General features: G+C 37.7%; 1 protein-coding gene across 13 annotated transcripts in view; it reads left to right on the top strand.

Moving 5' to 3' along the window:
• LOC137124082 (teneurin-3) overlaps positions 1–19682 on the top strand; it is a 379316-nt gene that overhangs the window by 283886 nt on the left and 75748 nt on the right. For 11 of the 13 annotated variants that reach the window (XM_067498733.1, XM_067498732.1, XM_067498734.1 and 8 more), the window contains 8 exons: positions 981–1100; positions 3075–3158; positions 3996–4120; positions 6252–6507; positions 7409–7510; positions 8856–9050; positions 12408–12608; positions 18627–18812. In XM_067498733.1, the coding sequence (XP_067354834.1) occupies positions 981–1100; positions 3075–3158; positions 3996–4120; positions 6252–6507; positions 7409–7510; positions 8856–9050; positions 12408–12608; positions 18627–18812 (1269 nt within the window). The remainder of the gene's footprint in view (positions 1–980; positions 1101–3074; positions 3159–3995; positions 4121–6251; positions 6508–7408; positions 7511–8855; positions 9051–12407; positions 12609–18626; positions 18813–19682) is intronic. The other 2 variants (XM_067498744.1, XM_067498739.1) reach the window with 1 other exon arrangement.

Raw genomic sequence — 19682 nt, 5'->3', positions numbered from 1 at the left:
TTGTAAATTTCCACATCAGCTCTGCAGTTCTTCCTCACACAGTAAACCTTGTCTGGGAGATTACATGCAGAATATAAAGTAGGAATGAATATAAATTTATATGAGGGGGTTGTAATAATGAAAAGAAATGAGTCTCACAAATGTCAGTATTTTTCTGTCTAGTTTACACAAAGTTGAGTGTATTCTGGTCTCAGAAGTATCTTCTTATGTCTCAAATGAGATGCAAGGGGCAGGAAGGCGATGGGCAAGTGAGCAGATGACTTTTAAGCCCAAGGGCATCGATGCTCTCACATACATACGTACTGTAAGAGGACGAGTGAAAACACGTAGGTGGTAGAGATGAGTGATATATTGTGCTATGTCACATTAGCTACCAGAGGCTTCTTTTGATGCTAACACACTCCACTCAGTTTGACCCTGGGCACTGGTTTATGTTCAAGGAAGAAAGAGGAAAAATTGCTGTGATTTGTGTGTAGCTGAATATTTGTTTATACTGTGTGTTTGAATACGAAAAGGTCTGTGTGTGTGTGTGTGTGTGGTTGCTCACTTAATTTGCATACCTGGCCTGAGAGCACAAACTCTATTGGTGTTTCCAAAACATATGCTATTGCTCAGTATTATATGCAGTATTGTAACGCAGCCCTGAGTGTAGTTGTATCATACTTGTATTACTGCTTTGAGCCTTCTTTACCTTCTAATCTTACACCTTTGTCTCTCCATCATGTCATCTGTTTTTTCCTTCATATTCTTCTTTTATCCCTTTTCTTCTTTATATTATGGGATATCCATATTCTCATTTTGTTACTTTAATTGTCCATGTTTTTGCTTATTCTTTCCTTTATCTTTCTTATCATCCCCCCCCCATTTTAATTCCTCTTACTTTCTATCTTTCATTCTTCATACTTTAATAATGTCCCCCTTTCTAACCTATTCTCACCCTTTTCTCTCCCCTACTCCTTTGTCTCCTCCTCTCTCTATAGCTATGCACCTGCTTGGTCTAAACTGGCAGCTTCAGGAGACTGAGGGGTATGGAGCATTTGAAAACGGAGGTGGGGGAAGAGATACGACTCCCAACACCTTTATGGTGTCCACAGACAACGGTGAGATTCTGCCTATGCACATCTTTGTCCTTTTGTCTGATGGGAAGTGCAACAAAGAGTATGAGATTCTTTGGCAACCAAGTGCTTGCTGTTTTTGAAGTTTGTCCACCAGAGTTTATGATTAGTGCTAATCCATAGATATTATAATAGATCAGTGAGTTTTTGAAAAATGATTTTGTTTTCCCTAAATGTGTCCTTGTTTTGGTCTTTCTTCTTTCATTAATATTACATATATTACAATATTACATTTTGTCTTGTAAGTCAAGAGGATGTTGTAGTTGTTCCTGTTTAGCATAGGTAAATGCCCTGCCAGTGCTCATAAAAGGGCACAAGATTGCAGGGCTGTGTGCAACCACGGAACCATTACACAGAAACTGAACCGAAGTATTGAGAAGTCAACAACAGCCAAATGAGCTCTGATGAAGAAAGTGAACAGCAAACAAGCTGTCATTGTAGTGTCAGTAGTCAATATGATGCAACACACACAAAACAATGCATGAAGCACTGCTACCTAATACAATCCAATACAACCGCTCTGCCATGAATTCTGTTTTTACAGTTTTTGAGGGTCCCAGATATTTAAAAAAAAGAATCCCCACTTACCCACACTGGGGAAATCCTTTAATTCCAGCTTGGGTCCTTTACCCAAGGCCTGGGTGCTTAGTTGTTCCTAAGACTGCACGCTACTGGACATAGGTCTCAGATCTGCAGTCTGCTGGAGCCACTCTCCCAGTTTCAGAGTCACCACAGGGACCACTCCATCACCATCATCTCCACCCTCCATCTTTTCTAACTCTTTTTTTTTCAGCCCTTGGTATTTCTTGAGTTTCTAATGTGCATTTTACAGATTCAGCACAGATGTTTCTGCACACTATGCTAGACACTTGGATATGGACTTCCATGTATGCCCTGCCTACTTGCACCCTTCTGGATTGTCTCAGGGGCATCTTTGCACAGCCTGCACCTAGAGTCCTGCCTGGTATGGCAGACTCCAGCCTCTACTGAGCTTGTACTTAGAGCGGCCTCCTATCTCTCTCGCTCTCTCTTTCGATATGCATCCTGAATATATATCCTAACAGAATTTTATACATCTGTAGAATTAAATGGTCTGCACTTATATAGCGCTCTTATACCTATTGGGACTCAAAGCGCTTTAGGCTGTTCATTTACACATTTGCACTCACAATCACACAGAGTAGGGGTTTAGTGTCTTGCTCAAGGACACTTCGACATGTGACCGGAGGTGCCGGGGATCAAACCAAAAACTGTGGGATTAATGGACGATTGCTCTACCTCCTGTGCCACAGTGACTCCAACAGCAATTAAAGAAAATCAATAGCCAGCTGTTTGTTCAAACATGTCAGTGCCTGGTTGGCTTAAGTGTGCTCCTTAGTGTGCAGAAATGCTGCTATTAAATAGTAGCAAATCACAAATAAGAAAACATTGGTTAATGTCTGCCTTTAGTCCAAGCCTGATTGCTTCACAGGTGCTATTACGTTGATTTCTGCACTTGTTTGGCAGTAACAGTAACCCAAGATTATAAAGACCCTTTACCAATGTCCAAGTTGTACATGAGTTTCATTGCATAACAGGTGCTCTTTTTAAAAGACGCTCTACCTGCAGCAGCAAAAAGAAAATAAATTGTTAGGCTATGTTATCATCCCTTTCAAAACCAAGTTATGAATGTATCCAAACTTTCCAGAGGCAACATGATGAGAGATGTTTTTACCTGTTATGTTTTTTACTTAATTTATTAATGTTTGATATAATTTGGCTTTTTTGGCAAAAAATACCTAAAAGGGTCAAGTGACAACTCATCTCTACAGAATAATGAAACAGAAAATAAGTTTGCATCCTAATTAAAAAAAGAAACTAAACAAAATCATCATTGTTGCAACCATTTGGTTTTGAAGGTGAGAACAGTCTTTTGAACTGCAGATTTCAGCTGAAATTTCTTGAACTTTGTCTTTCCAGTTAAGATGTTTCTGTTAGAGAACAACACCATAGACACGGGAGAGGTGGATGTGGGGAGACGAGCGATACAAGATGTTCCACCAGGTCACTTACACACAAACATGCACACACACTGTATAAGCAAGTTGTGTTATGCAACATTGCCACTCTGCATAAAGCATATAAATTTGATTTATCAAATAAAATTATAATCAGTCATGAAAACATAGTTACACATAGTTACATTAATGCACTTGGGTTTTGATTTTTTCAGTGACTGCAGATTGTGATGCTGTCAACTTTTATTATTTATTTATTATTTATTTTTATATTTTAGAAAGGACATACACACACAATCTAATAATAGAATATACTATAACGCAAATTAAAAATGTACAAATTAAAACAATTTCAAAATAATACATTCCATATACTTTCTATTATATTGTCTACTCCAATAAGTAGATATACCCTAAATAACAAAACCTACTCTAGATAAATGTATTAGTTGAATGTGGGACTACAATATATAAAGAATCTTTGTAAGTTATGCAATAAATTCATTAAGAATGTGATGTTGAATTGGACTGTAAATGTAAATAAAAACTAAGAACATATTTTTTTTAATTATTTAGAGCTTTGTAAAAATTAAACCATTAGATTATAAGTTATGTTATACTGCTGTTTGTTACAGAATTTTTTTTATTTAATTTAATCTAAAATCTGCGCAGAAATAAAATCAAATAATAACATTTGATTAGCAATGTGATTGTTAGAGTATTTTAAATACATACATTTTATTGTATTGTTGTGTGAGCATATTGTTTATGTCTGATATAAATAGAAGAAAATTGTGAACATACATTAAAGATTGTGATTTTTTTTGAAAATATAAATCTGTGATTTTCACCCGTTCTGTTTTATTGTTTTTCTCAAATGAAGGTGTCTTTTGGAGGTCCCAGGTATATATTGACCAACCACAGTTCTTAAAATTCAACATCTCTGTCCAGAAAGATGCTCTTGTTGGGGTGTATGGACGCAAAGGCCTACCCCCCTCACATACACAGGTTAGTTGCACATTCATACATATGAATACATTCACGTTTGTTTGTTTGTTTGTTTGTTTGTATACCTCAGTAAGCCATAAAGTAGTTTATTAAAACTAAACTGTTATCCAGCCTAAAAGCCTTTTCACACATGCGTCTGATGTCAAAATAACATTCTGGTCTCGTGTCAGACTAGGTGCAAGATGAGTGTCACATCTATTTATGGCTTAGTAAATGCATATCATTTTCTGATTTGAATGCTGCAACACAAAAAAATCTAAAGAATCAAATGTCAGGCTCAAATTGCTATTTCTGTGAACAAACTCTTTATTAAATTAAATCCTAATGCACTTATAACCACATGAATAGCACCAACTCTCCTTTTCCCGTCACTTCTCGTACAGATAACATAAATAGACATGTATCTAACAAACCACTTTGCATAGAGTACGAGGGCAAATAGGGTCCCAACACAGAATCTTTGCAATCAATGATTGTGCTCTGTCGGATTTTATATAACATCTATCTAGCTAGCTCTGTTCCCCCTTGCAACAAATATTGCATTAGCATGTATCAAGAACCGACATTTAAGATGCATCTGAATGATAAAAAGCCATCACTTACATCAGATAAAATCAGCATAGTTTCATTCACCATGTCTAAAATGGGGCCTAAGTCATTAAGGAGAACTTGCATCACCTGCAAATCATATGAACAGTTTTAGATTCTTATCTGAATAAAATTTTAAAGAAAGGAAATGAATCTGTGTTTAGGACTGATAGGTTTGAAAAACTTGGCTTTAAAATGGGTACCAGGGTACCAACACTTACATAACATGTCCTTAGCATAATATCTCACAAAATCATGTCCATCATCAGCTGCCATGGTTCTTGCATTGTGTTTAATAGAGCTTGTGCCCCACACTTCAATACTGTACCGGCCCTGTTCCTGGTTTCCCTTATCCATTAGGTTTTGTTTATTTTTGACCTGGCTTCTCCTCTTCCTGGACCTCAGCCTTATCTGTCCGCTATCCCTCCCTCCCTCAGCCCCTATTCATTGCTTTGTTCCATTTCCTACCATCCTCTGTCTTACTTACTCACCTGCTCTCCATCAGTTTACATGACTCCTTAAACCTTCAACCATGACTCACTCACTGCCAGATCCTCGTTAGAGTTTCAGCTGTTTTAAAAGCTGTTTGTTGCTTGTATTTTGCCACAGACTCTTTCCCTTCTCTGCACTGTTCTGGACTGAGTTTTGCTGGTGTTTCTGATTTACCTTCTGGTTAGTTTAACACTGAGTTTGCCTTGTCAGATGTTATTTAGGTTCCCCACTAAGTCCTAGCTCTATCACTTATTGGTTCAAATTAACTTTGTTTTAGAGATATTGTCAGCGCCTCTTCTGTAATTCTTTCACCAAGCTGGGGTCCTGGTTTGTTTGTTCAAATCTAAGTTCTTGGCCCTTTTTATGCTCTCATTAATAAGCTCCTAGTTAGTTTCAGTAGTATTATGCATCATTTATTCCCATTCCTAGTTATTTGTTGTGCTTAAATTCCCTTGGTATCTAGTGTCCAACTGCCCTTATTATGTTTTTGTTATCTTGTCCATCTACAATAAAACTATTTGCCTCATCACTCTGCTTTCTCCCATTGTCTTGCAATTGGGGTATTCATTCCAAAAAAAACTTTGGCGCTTCTAAAAAAAAGAATCAGCCTCTTAAAATTTCAAATACCCAAATCTAATTTTGCAACTTTACAAGTGTATCTACCTCAAGTGCTTTGTTGATTTTGGTAGATAATAAAGCATAACATTAATGTTAATCATTTACATAATAGACATGGTTATATGAATATACCGTTGCCATAACCTTGTCATTCTTCTTACGTTTTTTTAAAAGTTTTAGCTGAAGAAATTGTGTGTGTGTCTGTTTCACACAAATTGGCTTATAACATTTTACGCTATTGTAAATGTGTGGGGAATCTGACCATGTAATTAAAAGTGTTAAAAGCAACTATCACTAATCCAAACCATTAATAATAATAAACAGCACTAGAGTCAAATTAAAAGAAGTCGTGCTTGGTAACTAAAGTTGTGCTTTTTGCATTAAAGTCACTTATCTTACTGATGTTTACATTGTTGTGCCTGCTGTCTTCTAGTACGATTTTGTAGAGCTACTGGATGGTAGTCGCCTGATTTCCAAAGATAAACGTGCGCTCAGTGACTCGGAAGCAGGACAGGACCACCCAGCTGGTACACATGAGGATGAGACCGGAAGTGGCACCCGAAACACACGCTCTGTGAATGTACATGAAGCTGGCTTCATCCAGTATCTGGACACAGGAATTTGGCATCTTGCTTTTTACAATGATGGACGCAACACAGAACAAGTATCTTACAATACTATTGTCATAGGTAAGACAAGTAGTGTTAGGTGGTATGACAAAGAAATTGTATCACAATATTATTTAAGACTCTGAGAGTATTGTCTTTATGCATATCTGGGCCTTTAAACAGGTTTGTGGCTTATTTTAACACCACAGCACACTGACAAGAAAATGTTTGCAAACACCAAGACATTTGTTTTTTTACATTGAAATGAAAAAAAAAATACAAAACAATTACTATTTTCTAATTAATCAGTGTTAAACTTGAAGGCTTTGCAGCTGCAATATATTTTTTTTCCAGAAATATAGGTGTGGATGCTTTTAAATTGAACATTGATGCCCTGTAATGTCTTGTAAAACATTAATATAGATTTAAGTTGGCTCTTCCTCTTTATGGAAAGTGACCTGTCACCTGAATATTTGCAAGACATTTGACATATATAATACAGCACGGTGGCAGAGTGGTTTTGGAGTCTGTACAAGAGCATTGTAGCTGTTAATTTCTTAACTTGGCTCGAAAGCCTTTCATTAAATGTATTTAATCAGTTATTTAAGTACAAAGTAGCTTTACATTTTCAGCAGGCGGGTAAAAATGAGGCTATTTGGCTATGATGCTTTAGTACTTTCTGTGTGTGCTTACAGAAAATGGTTGGCTAGGTACAGCTGACAGCAAATAATAGTGTGTGGTAAAAAGAAGCAAGAGAAAAGCATTTGGGTAATTGGATGTTAGAATGTGTTGACTAGACTGACTGTAACTACAGCAACCCCAGAGCATCAGTCTCTCAGTGTTGTGTGAGTATGTGTGTGTTATTTCAAACTGTTGCATATCCAGCCTACCCAATTACATCACACCTTTAAACCAAAGCTCATTCTCTCTCTTCTCCCTCTCTTACTCTCTCTTACTTTATCCCTCTCTTACTCCTAATCAGACTCAATTATGGAGTGTCCTCAGAATTGTCATGGAAACGGAGACTGTCTCTCAGGAATATGCCACTGTTTTCCAGGATTTCTGGGACCTGACTGCTCGCGAGGTAAACACAAAGACACTACTACACACAGAAGGGCAGTATTTGTTAGGAGGTTGTTATCCCAGCACTGAGTGTGACCTGTACTCTGTGCAACAGAAAAGGCTATGTTTTTTTCTGTTGTCTCTCACCCACCTCACCTACATCCTCTTTTATCCAAGGAAAAGAATGACAAAAATTGTTTTTGCCGTGGGATTGCCTGGGTGTGTTCAGTCATTTGAACAACGTTTTATACTTTTAAGTCAACCACGAAGCTCTGCCAATCTATACCCTCCCTTTTGTTTGTCTGGACCACAGGAAGTACGAAAGATAAATGTTCTGCTGCTTTAAATTTTGACATTTTTTCATGAAAGGAACTACCCATTTATATTAGGGCAGATGTGGTTAGTTTATCCATATTCAACTGTCAATTTAATTTTGATTCAACATGTTCTGCGTTTTAGTGCAGATCACAACATCCTGCCTACTGGTAGTGCAAATTCAAGCAGAAAAAATGGGTTAAAACTAATCCCTGGAACTATTGTCTGAAAGTGCTGTTAACTTGAATTTGGGGGAAAAAAATTGCAGGGATTGGACAGAAATTGCAGTGCTGTGCAGAATTTAAAGATTAATTTGCATTAAATGTTGTGATTGCAACACTGCAAATTCCTGCCTGCAACAGCTCATTTGTCGAGATTTCATTAAATCCTAACACTTATTTTGTTGGGGTTTAATATTGGTTTCCATATTTTTGTACTAACATTTTATGTATTTATTGACAATCTTTCTTTAAGGAAATAATAGAAACAGCTACAGCTTTAACATGTAGCAGTTCCAGGCCATACACACTTTTGTAGTATTTACGATTCAAGATTCACAGAGTTTTATAAATCCAAAAGGAAATTTACTCAGAATCAGTTAATCTTCATGTCCTTTCATACACTCTGTAGTAGTGCAGTATTCACAAGCTCTAATCCATCAGAATTCCCATTTTCCATCACAGTAAAGCTATGTGACAAAGACTGGACAATGTGTTTTCAAATGATACTATTACGTTTTGTAGAAGCTGAATCAAACTATGACATTGAAGAATGAACTGAATCTTCATAGAGCTGTGTCGAATTTATATATCTCCATATATGCATGTGGAAAAAAGTCAAAAAAATCATTCCAAAATCCAAGAGGTTGTAGTGGACCTTAGAGAAGAGCCACTTTACTTAGGTAAAAACAATTTACAACAAAATAGAACTTTGCCCATTGCCCATACTACTAAACAGCTCAGTTAAAACAAAAGTGAAGTTTGGGGTTCAGGTGTCTAACATAATCATTTAATGAAGCCAGTGATCCATCATTCTGAATGTTTCTGTTCCAGCTGCCTGTCCAGTACTGTGTAGTGGTAATGGCCAGTACTCTCGTGGCCGCTGCCAGTGCTATAGCGGATGGAAAGGCACTGAGTGTGATGTTCCAGCTAATCAGTGCATTGATATCCACTGTGGAGGGCATGGCATTTGTATTATTGGTGCCTGCATCTGCAATACTGGTTATAAAGGAGACAATTGTGAGGAAGGTAAGAATCATTTCATGCAAAAAAGAATTCTGTAGTTAGCATCATCACTGCACAATTAAAACATTTAGAGCCCATTTAGGATTTAGGATGAACACCCATGACATTTGTTATTATAATATGGATAATTTATAATCAGTATTTTTTAACCCTTATTATTGCTTAGAGGAGCTGACAGGGCAGTTAATAATTGTCATGTAGTGTGTGTCTGTGTAGCCCAGTACAAAACATGTACTTGTTAAAACATGTACTTGTTAAAACATGTACTTGTTAAATCATGTACTTGTTAAAACATGTACTTGTAAGTGCATCCTACTTACTGTAGGTTTAAAGTAATAAAAAAAAACTTGAACCCAATAATCTTACCGGCTTGCAAAAGCATTTATACAAAGTGGTACATAATTGTGATGTGAAAAGGGAAAAAAAAAAAAAAATATATATATATATATATATATATATATATTATTATTATTATTTTTTTTTTTTTTTTTTTTTTTTGAAAAGTGTGGCGTGCATTTGTATTCAGGCCCTTTACTCTGACGCCACTTACAAAAATCCAATGGAACCAACTGCCTTCAGAAGTCACCTCATTACTAAATAGTCCCCCTGTGTGCAATTTAATCTCAGTATAAATACGCTTGTTCTGTGAAGCCCTCAGAGGTTTGTTAGAGAGCATTAGTGAACAAGCGGCATAGTGAAATACAAGGAACACACCAGACAGGTCAGGGATAAAGTTGTGGATAACATAAGTAGAGTTAGGTTATAAAACAACATCCCAAGCTTTGAACATCTTCCGAAGCACCAATCTATCATCGGAAAATGGAAAGACTGTGCCACAACTGCAAACCTACTAGTAAATGGCTGTCCACCTAAACTGACAGGCCGGGCAAGGAGAGCATTAATCAGAGAAGCAGCCCAGAGGCCCATGGTGGGAGAATCTGTCCACAGGACAACTATTAGTCATGCGCTCCACAAATCTGGCCTTTATGTAAGAGTGGCAGAGTTGATAGGAAGATCGATTGTCTGCAGAAGACTTGAGACTGGGAAGGAGGTTCTCCTTCCACCAGGACAACGACCATAAACATACAGCCAGAGCAAAAATGGAATGGTTTAGATTAAAGCATATTCATGTGTTAGAATGACCCATTCAAAGTCCAGACCTAAATCCAATTAAGAATCTGTGACAAGACGTTCACAGATGCTCTTCATCCAATCTGACTAAGCTTGAGCTATTTTGCAACAAAGAATGGGCAAAGACTTCACTCTGTAGATGTGCAAGGCTCATAGAAAATACCCCAGAAGTTGTTGCTGTAATTGCAACGAAAGGTGGTTCTAGAAAATATTAACTCAGGGGGGCGGAATACAAATACACACCACACTTTTCAGATATTTATTATTATTATTTATTATTTTCCTTTCACTTCACAATTATTTTCCACTTGTGTATTGGTGTATCACGTAAAATCCCAATAAAATTTACAAAATTTACATTTGTGGTTGTAACGTGACAAAATGGGGAAAATATGAAGGGTTCTGAATACTTTTGCAAGGCACTGTACAGTTATAATCAGCTAATTTACATCTAAAGTGAGATTGTTGACAGGTAGTTTGGTAAAACAGCATTACCACAATATGGTAAATTAATTTATTGTAAAATTTTAATTGCTGACAGTTAGTTGGCGAAGAACTACACTAATTCAATCTAAACTGATAAATAATAATCTGATCTACAAACTCAATCGTGTATGCATTTGTAGATACAAAGTCATGCATATGCTGTGTATATGTCCACACTCATTCAAACAGGCAAATACATGTCACTGGGGACAGTAACCGGATTAGTTTGAAATTCATTCAATCCTTGGTTGCACTAATACTCTGTGAATGAGCGTATGAGAGGGCAGAAGGAGAAAATGAGTAAGAATTGGCATGTGTGTGTCTGTGTAAATCCTATTTAGGGCTGCTGAATCTGCAAATTATGTCAAAGATGTTATGTAAGATTTGCATGAAATATATCTCAGCCAAATGAAATCTTCTGTTCATTTGTCTTTGCATTGGAGATAATCTGATCCTCTGTCTAGTTATTTTTTAGCAATAGGTTAAATTACTGTAAAACCAGCTTAATGTTTTTGTATTTTCCAGCTCATTGTTTAGGCTTTATCACACATTTTCTGTTCACTGTCACTGTACAATAAAAGTTTACTTACACAGTTTACTTATTCAGTAAACTGAATACTGAACTGAATACTGAAAACTGAACTTATTCAGTAAACTGAATAAGTCAAATATGAATTTTACTTATTCAGCTCACATCTTCAGTGGGTTAACTGTTTTCACAATTATCATCCAAAGGGAGAAAGTGTTAATATCAGTGTCTATACTTACACTGATCTCTCCCCTCTCTTTTCCTCTCTTTCATTCTGCAGCTGTCATTCTGCAAAGACATAAAGAAGAGAAAGCAGTGTTTTCTGTCACTATTCAGTTAAAATCTGTGAGCCAAACATCCAAAATAAGTCAGGGGATAAATCAGATTATTCATCTGTAGGGCTGCACCTAATTATTTTTTTTGTCAATTAATCTATTGATTATTTTTTTAGATATTTTGATGAGGCGTAGTTCAGCTGCTCCTCTGGTCACTTGTCGAGCTTCCCCATCGGTGTGTGAGTGTGTGAGATTGTGACTGCAAATGGATGAATGAGAAGAGTATAAATTGCTTTGGGTACCATTAAGTAGAAAACGTAACACAAGTAACGAGCAAATAAGTAAAAGTAAAAACTCTGCAGTGTTGCATAACTTCAAAACAACAGAAAGATCTCCTTCAGATAACATTACCAATATCATGCACACAAAAGATCAGTGGTCTTTTTTATAACCAATAAATTAGAGAAAAGTATTATTATTATTTTTTTTTAACTTTAGCCTATACAGTTGCTGCAACACAGAACACCAATTAGTAAAATCACTTTTATCCGACTTACAGATCTTTTCATTCTAGTGCTGAACTTTTTAAACAGTGTTTCTATAAGTGTAAACTTTAAAATTTGACAGTGATTAAAAAGGAGTATATCATTAGAATCTTTTAAAAATTATTTTAAGTACTTACTAATCCCCATAGGAAATTTAGGATGTACCAATGATTCTTGCAAGGTGCTGGAGCAATTACTGCTTCAGTGTTTTGCCCAAGGATACCTTAATGTGAGCAGGGGGATCCAGGCTCAAAGCTCCTGCGCTCCTTTACTAGCTAACTGAATATATTGTGTGTGTGCTGCTCTTTAGGTGTGTGATTACACACTATTTAATGTAATGTACAATGTAATGTTTTGGTGAATCATTAACAGTCTTTTCATTGTCTTTTTCCAGTGGACTGCATAGACCCCAGTTGTTCCGCCCATGGTGTTTGTATTCAGGGCGAATGTCACTGTCAGCCAGGGTGGGGGGGAGCCAGCTGTGAGATTACCAAGGCCTTGTGTCCAGACCAATGTTCGGGTCATGGAAAGTACAACGCGGAGACCAGTACTTGTACCTGCGATCAGAGCTGGACTGGGCCCGACTGCTCTTTAGGTGTGTAATTACACACTATTCAATGTAATGTTCAATGTAATGTGCTGCAGTTTCTTTTCACATATTTCTCAGAGAATCTAGAAACTATTTTTTGGTATAGTATGTAAAAGCGACATTGTGGGCTACAGAATTACTAAAGTGCTTTCCATTAAGGGACGATACAGAAGAACAGAGTCAGCATGAAATGCAAACAACAAAAAACTAATTAAAGAGCACAACAAATAAGAAATATAGTGAATAAGATACAAATACAAAAGCGTACAGTACCTGCAAAAACATTTCTGAGGAGTGATTTTAACGGTAATAGTTCAAGACAGACTTGTTTTTTACAGGCAATGTACTTTGTTACAGCTTAGCTATGCAGGTAGTAAAATCATGTTTAACTTTAGAAGCTGGGCAGGAGTTTGAATTAGAAAACCTTGCCGGAGGATCTTACTCATCAACTTGTGTGGAGACACAAGGTTAGTGACATATTGTACCTAAGGGGCTAAACAACACTGATATAGTAATAAAATCAGTACATCTCAAAATTGATGCTTAAATATTTGGCAGCCAATTAAGAGGAGCTAAAATGGATTTAATCCTTTCAAGATGAAATCCTTTGTTGTTGCGGCCAATACGAGAGCCAGTTGAAGGAGACAGAGTACAGCAACATGAAAAAGTAGTAGTAGTATACGGTTTTTCTGTACAGTTTTTTCTGGCTCATGAAAAAAAACATACAATATTATATGATTACTCCAATTCATGAGGAGGTCAAGAGGATTATATTCTGTTAGTTATTAGTCATGGAGCTCTTTGCTTTACAGCAATGTTTTTTGTCTATAACTTTGTCTCTTTATTTTGGACACAGCATAGCAGACAGCTGCTCTGACAACACATCACTGACACATGAAAGCATGAAAATCTTTATTCTGTAAATAACATTTTCCCACAAATGAAGCACAACAGAAGGCTTATACAGCAATATTGGGGGCATTAATTATTCCAATAATTCTCATAAACACCTAATTAACAGATGGCATCCATCTGAAAAAAATAAGTTTGCTCAGTTTACATTTACATATACATTTAGCCATTTAGCAGACACTTTTATCCAAAGTGCTTTTATCCAGTTCAGAGAGTTTTTTTTTTTTTCCAGAGATGTTTTAAATAAATATATTAGGAAATATGATCCAAAATGTATCTTATTATAAAGAAATGCAGACACCTCCATGTGGTAGAGGTGGTGTGCAGAGGATTTGCTTATAAAGGTTTTGTTTTTATCATAGATTGATTTCTAACCAGTAAGAGAATTTCAGCTATTTCTGCTTAATTAGCAGCATAATGACTAATACCTGAAGGCCTGTGTAGAGCGTGATAAAGCAGAGCAGATGGTAAAAGAGTCCAGCAGACAAGTGAGGGGGAGGGCTGGACAACACAGAATGGGTTTGACTTTGAGTTTTGAGTTCCTTTAAGGAATGTTACTTAAAACAAAAACAGCTCTATGGAGAAACAGAGCTACTCACAGTGCATCCAGAAAGTATTAACTTTCTATTTCCACAATTTGTTATGTTACAGCCTTAGTTTCACAACAACAACAGACCTCCTGACTCCTTTGTTATCTTGGCTGTGTGCATAGTGTCGTTGTCCTGTTGAAAGATAACCTGTCGCCCCCAGTCCAGAACACTCTGGAACATTTTTTCATCAAGAATGTGTCTGTACATTGCAGCATTCATCTTTCTCTTCATTCTGACTAGTCTCCCAGTTTCCGCCACTGAAGAACATCCCCCCATCCACCACCATGCTTTACTGTAGGGATTGTATTGGCCAGGTGTTGAGCCAAAAAGTCCAATCATAATTTTATTGGACCAAAGTGTTTAGTTTCTCATGGTCTGAGTTACTCAGGTTTGGATGAACTGTGCCTTTTACGGGGGTTTTGTTTTCCATCTGGCCACCATACAGGCTTGATTGGTGGATTGCTGCAGAGATAGTTGTCCTTCTGGAAGGTTCTCCCCCAGAGAAACACTGGAGCTTTTTCAGAGTGACCATTGGGTTCTTGGTTACCTCCCTGACTAAAGTCCTTCTCTCTCGATCGCTCACTTTGGCTGGATGGCCCGCTCTAGGAAGAGTCCTGGTGGTTCCAAACTCCTTCCATTTATGGATGATGGAGGCCACAGTGCTCTCTGGGACTTTCAATGCTGCAGATATTTTTCCGTACCTTTCCACAGATCTGTGCCTTGATACAATATTTTCTCGGAGGTCTACAGACAGTTCCTTTGAATTCATGACTTGGTTTGTTCTCTGACATGCGTTGTTAACTGTGGGACCTCATATAGACAGGTGTATCATGTCCAATCAACTGAATTTCCCACAGGTGGACATCTCAAGGTGGATCAGTGGAAACAAGATGCACATAGCAGTTCTCATACATGCATATTAAGGTATATGTGCCAGGACACACTACATAATCACACTGGCTTGTAAATCCAATATATCAAATGAGAGATCACATTATACAGTACAAGCACACAAACAGTTGTAGAAAATCACAGTGTTCCACACAGACAAAAAAGCAGGGAACAGACTTTCTGGATTTTTTTTAAATGATGTACTTCTCTGTGTCATGTTACATTATTTATATACCCAAAGTCCTATCTAATGCTTTCCAGTTTTTTAATTATCATAGTCAGACCACCACCACCTTTGGTCTTCCTCTACACCTCCTGCCTGGCAGCTCCAGCCTCCTCCAGCATCCTTCTGCTGATATATTCAGAACCTCTCCTCTGAACATATCCAAAGCACCTCAATCTGGCCTCTCTGACTTTGTCTCCAAAACATCTATCATGAGCTGTCCCTCTGATGTCCTCATTCCTGATCCTCTCCATCCTCGTCACTCCCAGAGAAAACATCAGAATCTTAAGCTCTGCTACCTCCAGCTCTGCCTCCTGTTTTTTCAGTGCCACTGTCTCCAAGCCGAACAACATGGTTGGTCTCACCACTGTCGTGAACACCTTTCCTTTCATTCTCGCTGATCACACAACACACCTGACACTTTTCTCCACTTGTTCCAACCTGCTTGCACTCGCCTCTTCACCTCTTTTCCACACTCTGTTGCTATGAACCATTGACCCTAAGTAAGTAGTCATGCACCTTCTTTACCTCTGCTCCCTGTAGCCTCACAATTCCAGTTGGTTTGCTCTCATTCACACATATGTATTCTGTCTTGCTGCTGCTAACCTTCATTCCTTTGCTTTCCAGAGCAGACCTCCACTTCTCTAGAAGTGACTAGATTTGTTCTTGAAAATCAGCACCGATACACTTCTCTGCCATTCTTTGGGCATCATCTTACTCTCCAAGATCTTGGTTAAAAAACTACTTAGAAGGTGTTTACTGCACCTCTCCTAAACACTTAATTCCTCCCTAGGTATGTCATCAGGAACAACAGCCTTTTCACTCTTAATCCTCTTCAACATCCTCCTCACTTCACTCTTAGTGATCTTTGTTACTTCCTGTTCCACACAAGTCACATCTTCTTTCTCTCGTATTTTCTCGTATTTTTTCTCTCATTCATTCGCCTTTGCCACCTCTACCTTCACCTCACACTGCGTCTCCCTGTACCCCTCTCTACTCTTTTCAGGCCTCTGTGTCCCACTTCTTCTTAGTTAACCTCTTTCTCTGTATACATTTTGAACTTCCTAGTTCCACCTCCAATTCTCCTTGTCCACTTTCCTTATTCTCGATGACACGCTAAGTACCCTCCTACCTGTCTCCCTGATCACATTAGCTGTAGTGGTCCAGTCATCTGGAAGCACCTCCTGAACACCCAGAGCCTTTCTTAACTCCTCACTGAAAGCTACACAACATTCTTCCTTTTTTAACTTCCACCACTTCGTCCTCTGCGCTGCCTTAGTCCTCTCCACCTCATCCTCACAGCCAGAGTTATTTTACACACCACAATCTTGTCTTGTCTGGCTACCCTCTCCCCTACCAATAATTTGCAGTCACTGATCTATGTAGTCTACTTATACGTCACCCTATGTTCCTGCCTCTTCTGGAAGAAAGTTTTTTACAGCCATTTCCATCCTCTTAGCAAAGTCTACCACCATCTTTCCTTCTGCATCCCTGTCCTGAAAACCAAACCTGCCCATCACATTCTCATCACCTCTGTTCCTGTCACCAATCTATGTCCATTAAAATATGAACCAATCACCACTAACAACTTTGAACAGCCTTGAATTTCCTGGTTTTGACTCATCAAACTGTATGATACTCTGTTCACCTCTAGAAGGTTCCTCACAAACTCTTCTTTCAGGATAACTCCTACTTCATTTCTCTTCCTATCCGTGCCTTGATAAAACAACTCGAACCCTGCTCCTAGACCTCGAGCCTTGCTACCTTTCCACCTGGCCTCCTGGAGACACAGTATATCCACCTTCCCTCTCTGCTTCATGTCAACCAACTCTCTAGCCTTTCCTGTAATAGTCCCAACATTCAAATTCTCCTACTGTCTTCTCTCTCTGCCTACGAACAAGCCTTCGTCCCCACCTTCTTCGACCCACAGTAGCCCAATTTCCCCCGGTACCCGGTAGGTTAAAAGCACTGGGCTGTGACCAATCCAGTATGGAAGTCATTATTCGTCATGTTTAATTTGGCATGTGTTTTCCGTTGGATGCCCTTTCCAAAACAACCCTCTGGATTTATCCAGACTTGGGACACAAGAAGACACTGGCTTGTGCCCGCTTATGGTTGCATTACAACCAGCACTCGCTGGTATGGTGAGTTATTTTCTCTCAAGAGAAAAATGTCAGCTTTTTTTAAATGGAAAAATAAATAAAATTTTCATCAGCAATATATTAAATGCACATTTAGCTAGTTCAAATGTTCCTTCATTATAATAAACAGCAAACATGAAACTGTATAAAAATTAAGTTAGTAAAAGTTTGAAAATTATATAATTGCAAAAGTATACAACATATTTTTAGTATAGTAGTATAGTATAGTGTAGTATAGTATACAACACATTTTTTTAAGCCATTCATGACTTGGGTTTGTTTTGGGCTTTGAATATGTTTTCTAATAATGGACTGCATTTATTATTCCTTCAACTTTATGTAGTACCTGATGCAGACACAAACGCACAAAACCTTAGCAAGCCTCCATCATGTTAGATGGGGGAATGGTGTTTCTCTCCTCATAGTGCCACACATACCTGTGGGAATTGTGACCAATAATTTAATAAAATTGGTCTCATCAAAACACATGATCTTTTTCAAAACCCATTTGGTTTGTTCACATGTACGTCAACATATCCCGAGCATGTTGCCTTATGCCTAAAAGTAAGCAATGGCCTAATCTATGTTTTTCTCCTGAACAATCCATAATTATGCAGACTATGCTTGATTGTGAAGATGTGGATTTACAGTTGTCTCTAAATAAGTTTTTCATGTGCTCTTTTTTTTTTTTTTTTTGCTTTTTTACATATCAATTATCTAGAGGGTTTATCGAGGGGAAAGCAAATTCTGCACTGATAATTTTCATTCTATTACTATAATTCCTTGACTATTTTTTAAAATTACTTGAAGCACAACAGTAAGCCTTTGTTGGGCCGGTTCTTTGATTTCATTCTGGTGTCTTTGCTCTTAGGGATGTCAGATTTATCTTCCAGGGTGCTTTTGTTTCTCCCTTGACCTGAATAGGCTTGTTACTACATAAGAGAAAAACACTGAATAGGGGAGATTTGGTGGGATATGATGGACATGACTCCTACAATTGCCGGTGACCTTCTAGAGGTGTGATTTGATCTTAATTTTCCCGGGATGGATCAAAGGGTCAGCATGAAAAATTGGACACAAATTGTGTCTGAGACCTCAACCTCTACTGAGACAAGGATTTCTAACTGGAACAGACATGGCGTGTTTTTCCTCTCTCTTAAGTCATCTATCTTCGTTGTTCAAAATGTGTACATTATTGTTACTACTTGGTACTGCTTGGTTTTTTGCTTTGCATGTGCATCAGTATTGTTCTTTATTTCTCAAACAGAGGTTTGTGAAGGGGACTGTGGGAGCCATGGTGTCTGTTATGGTGGTGTTTGTCGGTGCGAAGAGGGCTGGACAGGAACTGTGTGTGACCAGAAGGCCTGTCACCCACTGTGCAGCAAAAATGGAGTGTGTAAGGAGGGGAAGTGTGAGTGTGACCAGGGATGGACAGGGGAGCACTGCAATGTTGGTGAGTGGATAGAACACACACACACACACACACACACACAAACCTTTAATGAAGCACTGCTAAAAAACAGGTGTAAAAAAAGACAAATATGAAAATATGTAGAAAAATCTACATGGATTTTATACTTCTACATCTATTAAGTACTTCTTGTCATTAGTTTCCCAACATTAGTAAAATGAGCATAAATACTGGTGACTCATGTACAAGGAATAAAAAAACTGTTCTGCATTTTCATCTTCAGCATTTTGTGTCATCAGTAAAATTATCGCTATCCTGGGTGATCAGTTTTACTGCAAACCCTGTTCTTTTGAATTGTCAATTAATATATTTGTATTTATAGAACCGTTATAAGAAATTTGATTAAGGTTTTTAAAAACTGAATTTCTCACTAAAATTGGTGAAAATTGACCCATTTACGCTGAAAAAAGCTAAAAACACTTCTTTTTTATTACCTACTATCACTATTGAAAGGTTTTGTTTGGAAGCAAATGAGAACATTGATGTAGTGTGCAGACTATATTCTAACCTTTTTCAATTCATTAATTTGCAAAAATATTCAGGCTGCGTTGGTCTTCACCGAAAATAAGGGATTCTTTTTAAGTTTTAGCTGTTGTTTGCAGTGAGTAGCTAGTTAATTAATTTGATGTTAAGCATTTAGTGTACAGTGGGTTAGCAACAACTGCCTGCTGGTGCTGAAAACAGTTATTTATCCTATATGAGCAATAAGCCATAAAACCCAAAAGAATGAGCCGAAAGCCACTGAAGCATTCTGTGAAATGCAGCTCTGCGTATGTTCCATGTTTTTTTTTCTCTTTGTTTGGTTGTTTTGTATTTTGTTTCATATCTACAGTAGGGTTGTGTTTTTCTGTA

This window comes from Channa argus, chromosome 3 (genome assembly GCF_033026475.1).
Source record: "Channa argus isolate prfri chromosome 3, Channa argus male v1.0, whole genome shotgun sequence".
NCBI lineage: Eukaryota > Metazoa > Chordata > Actinopteri > Anabantiformes > Channidae > Channa > Channa argus.
This window is presented reverse-complemented; position numbering and strand designations above follow the sequence as displayed.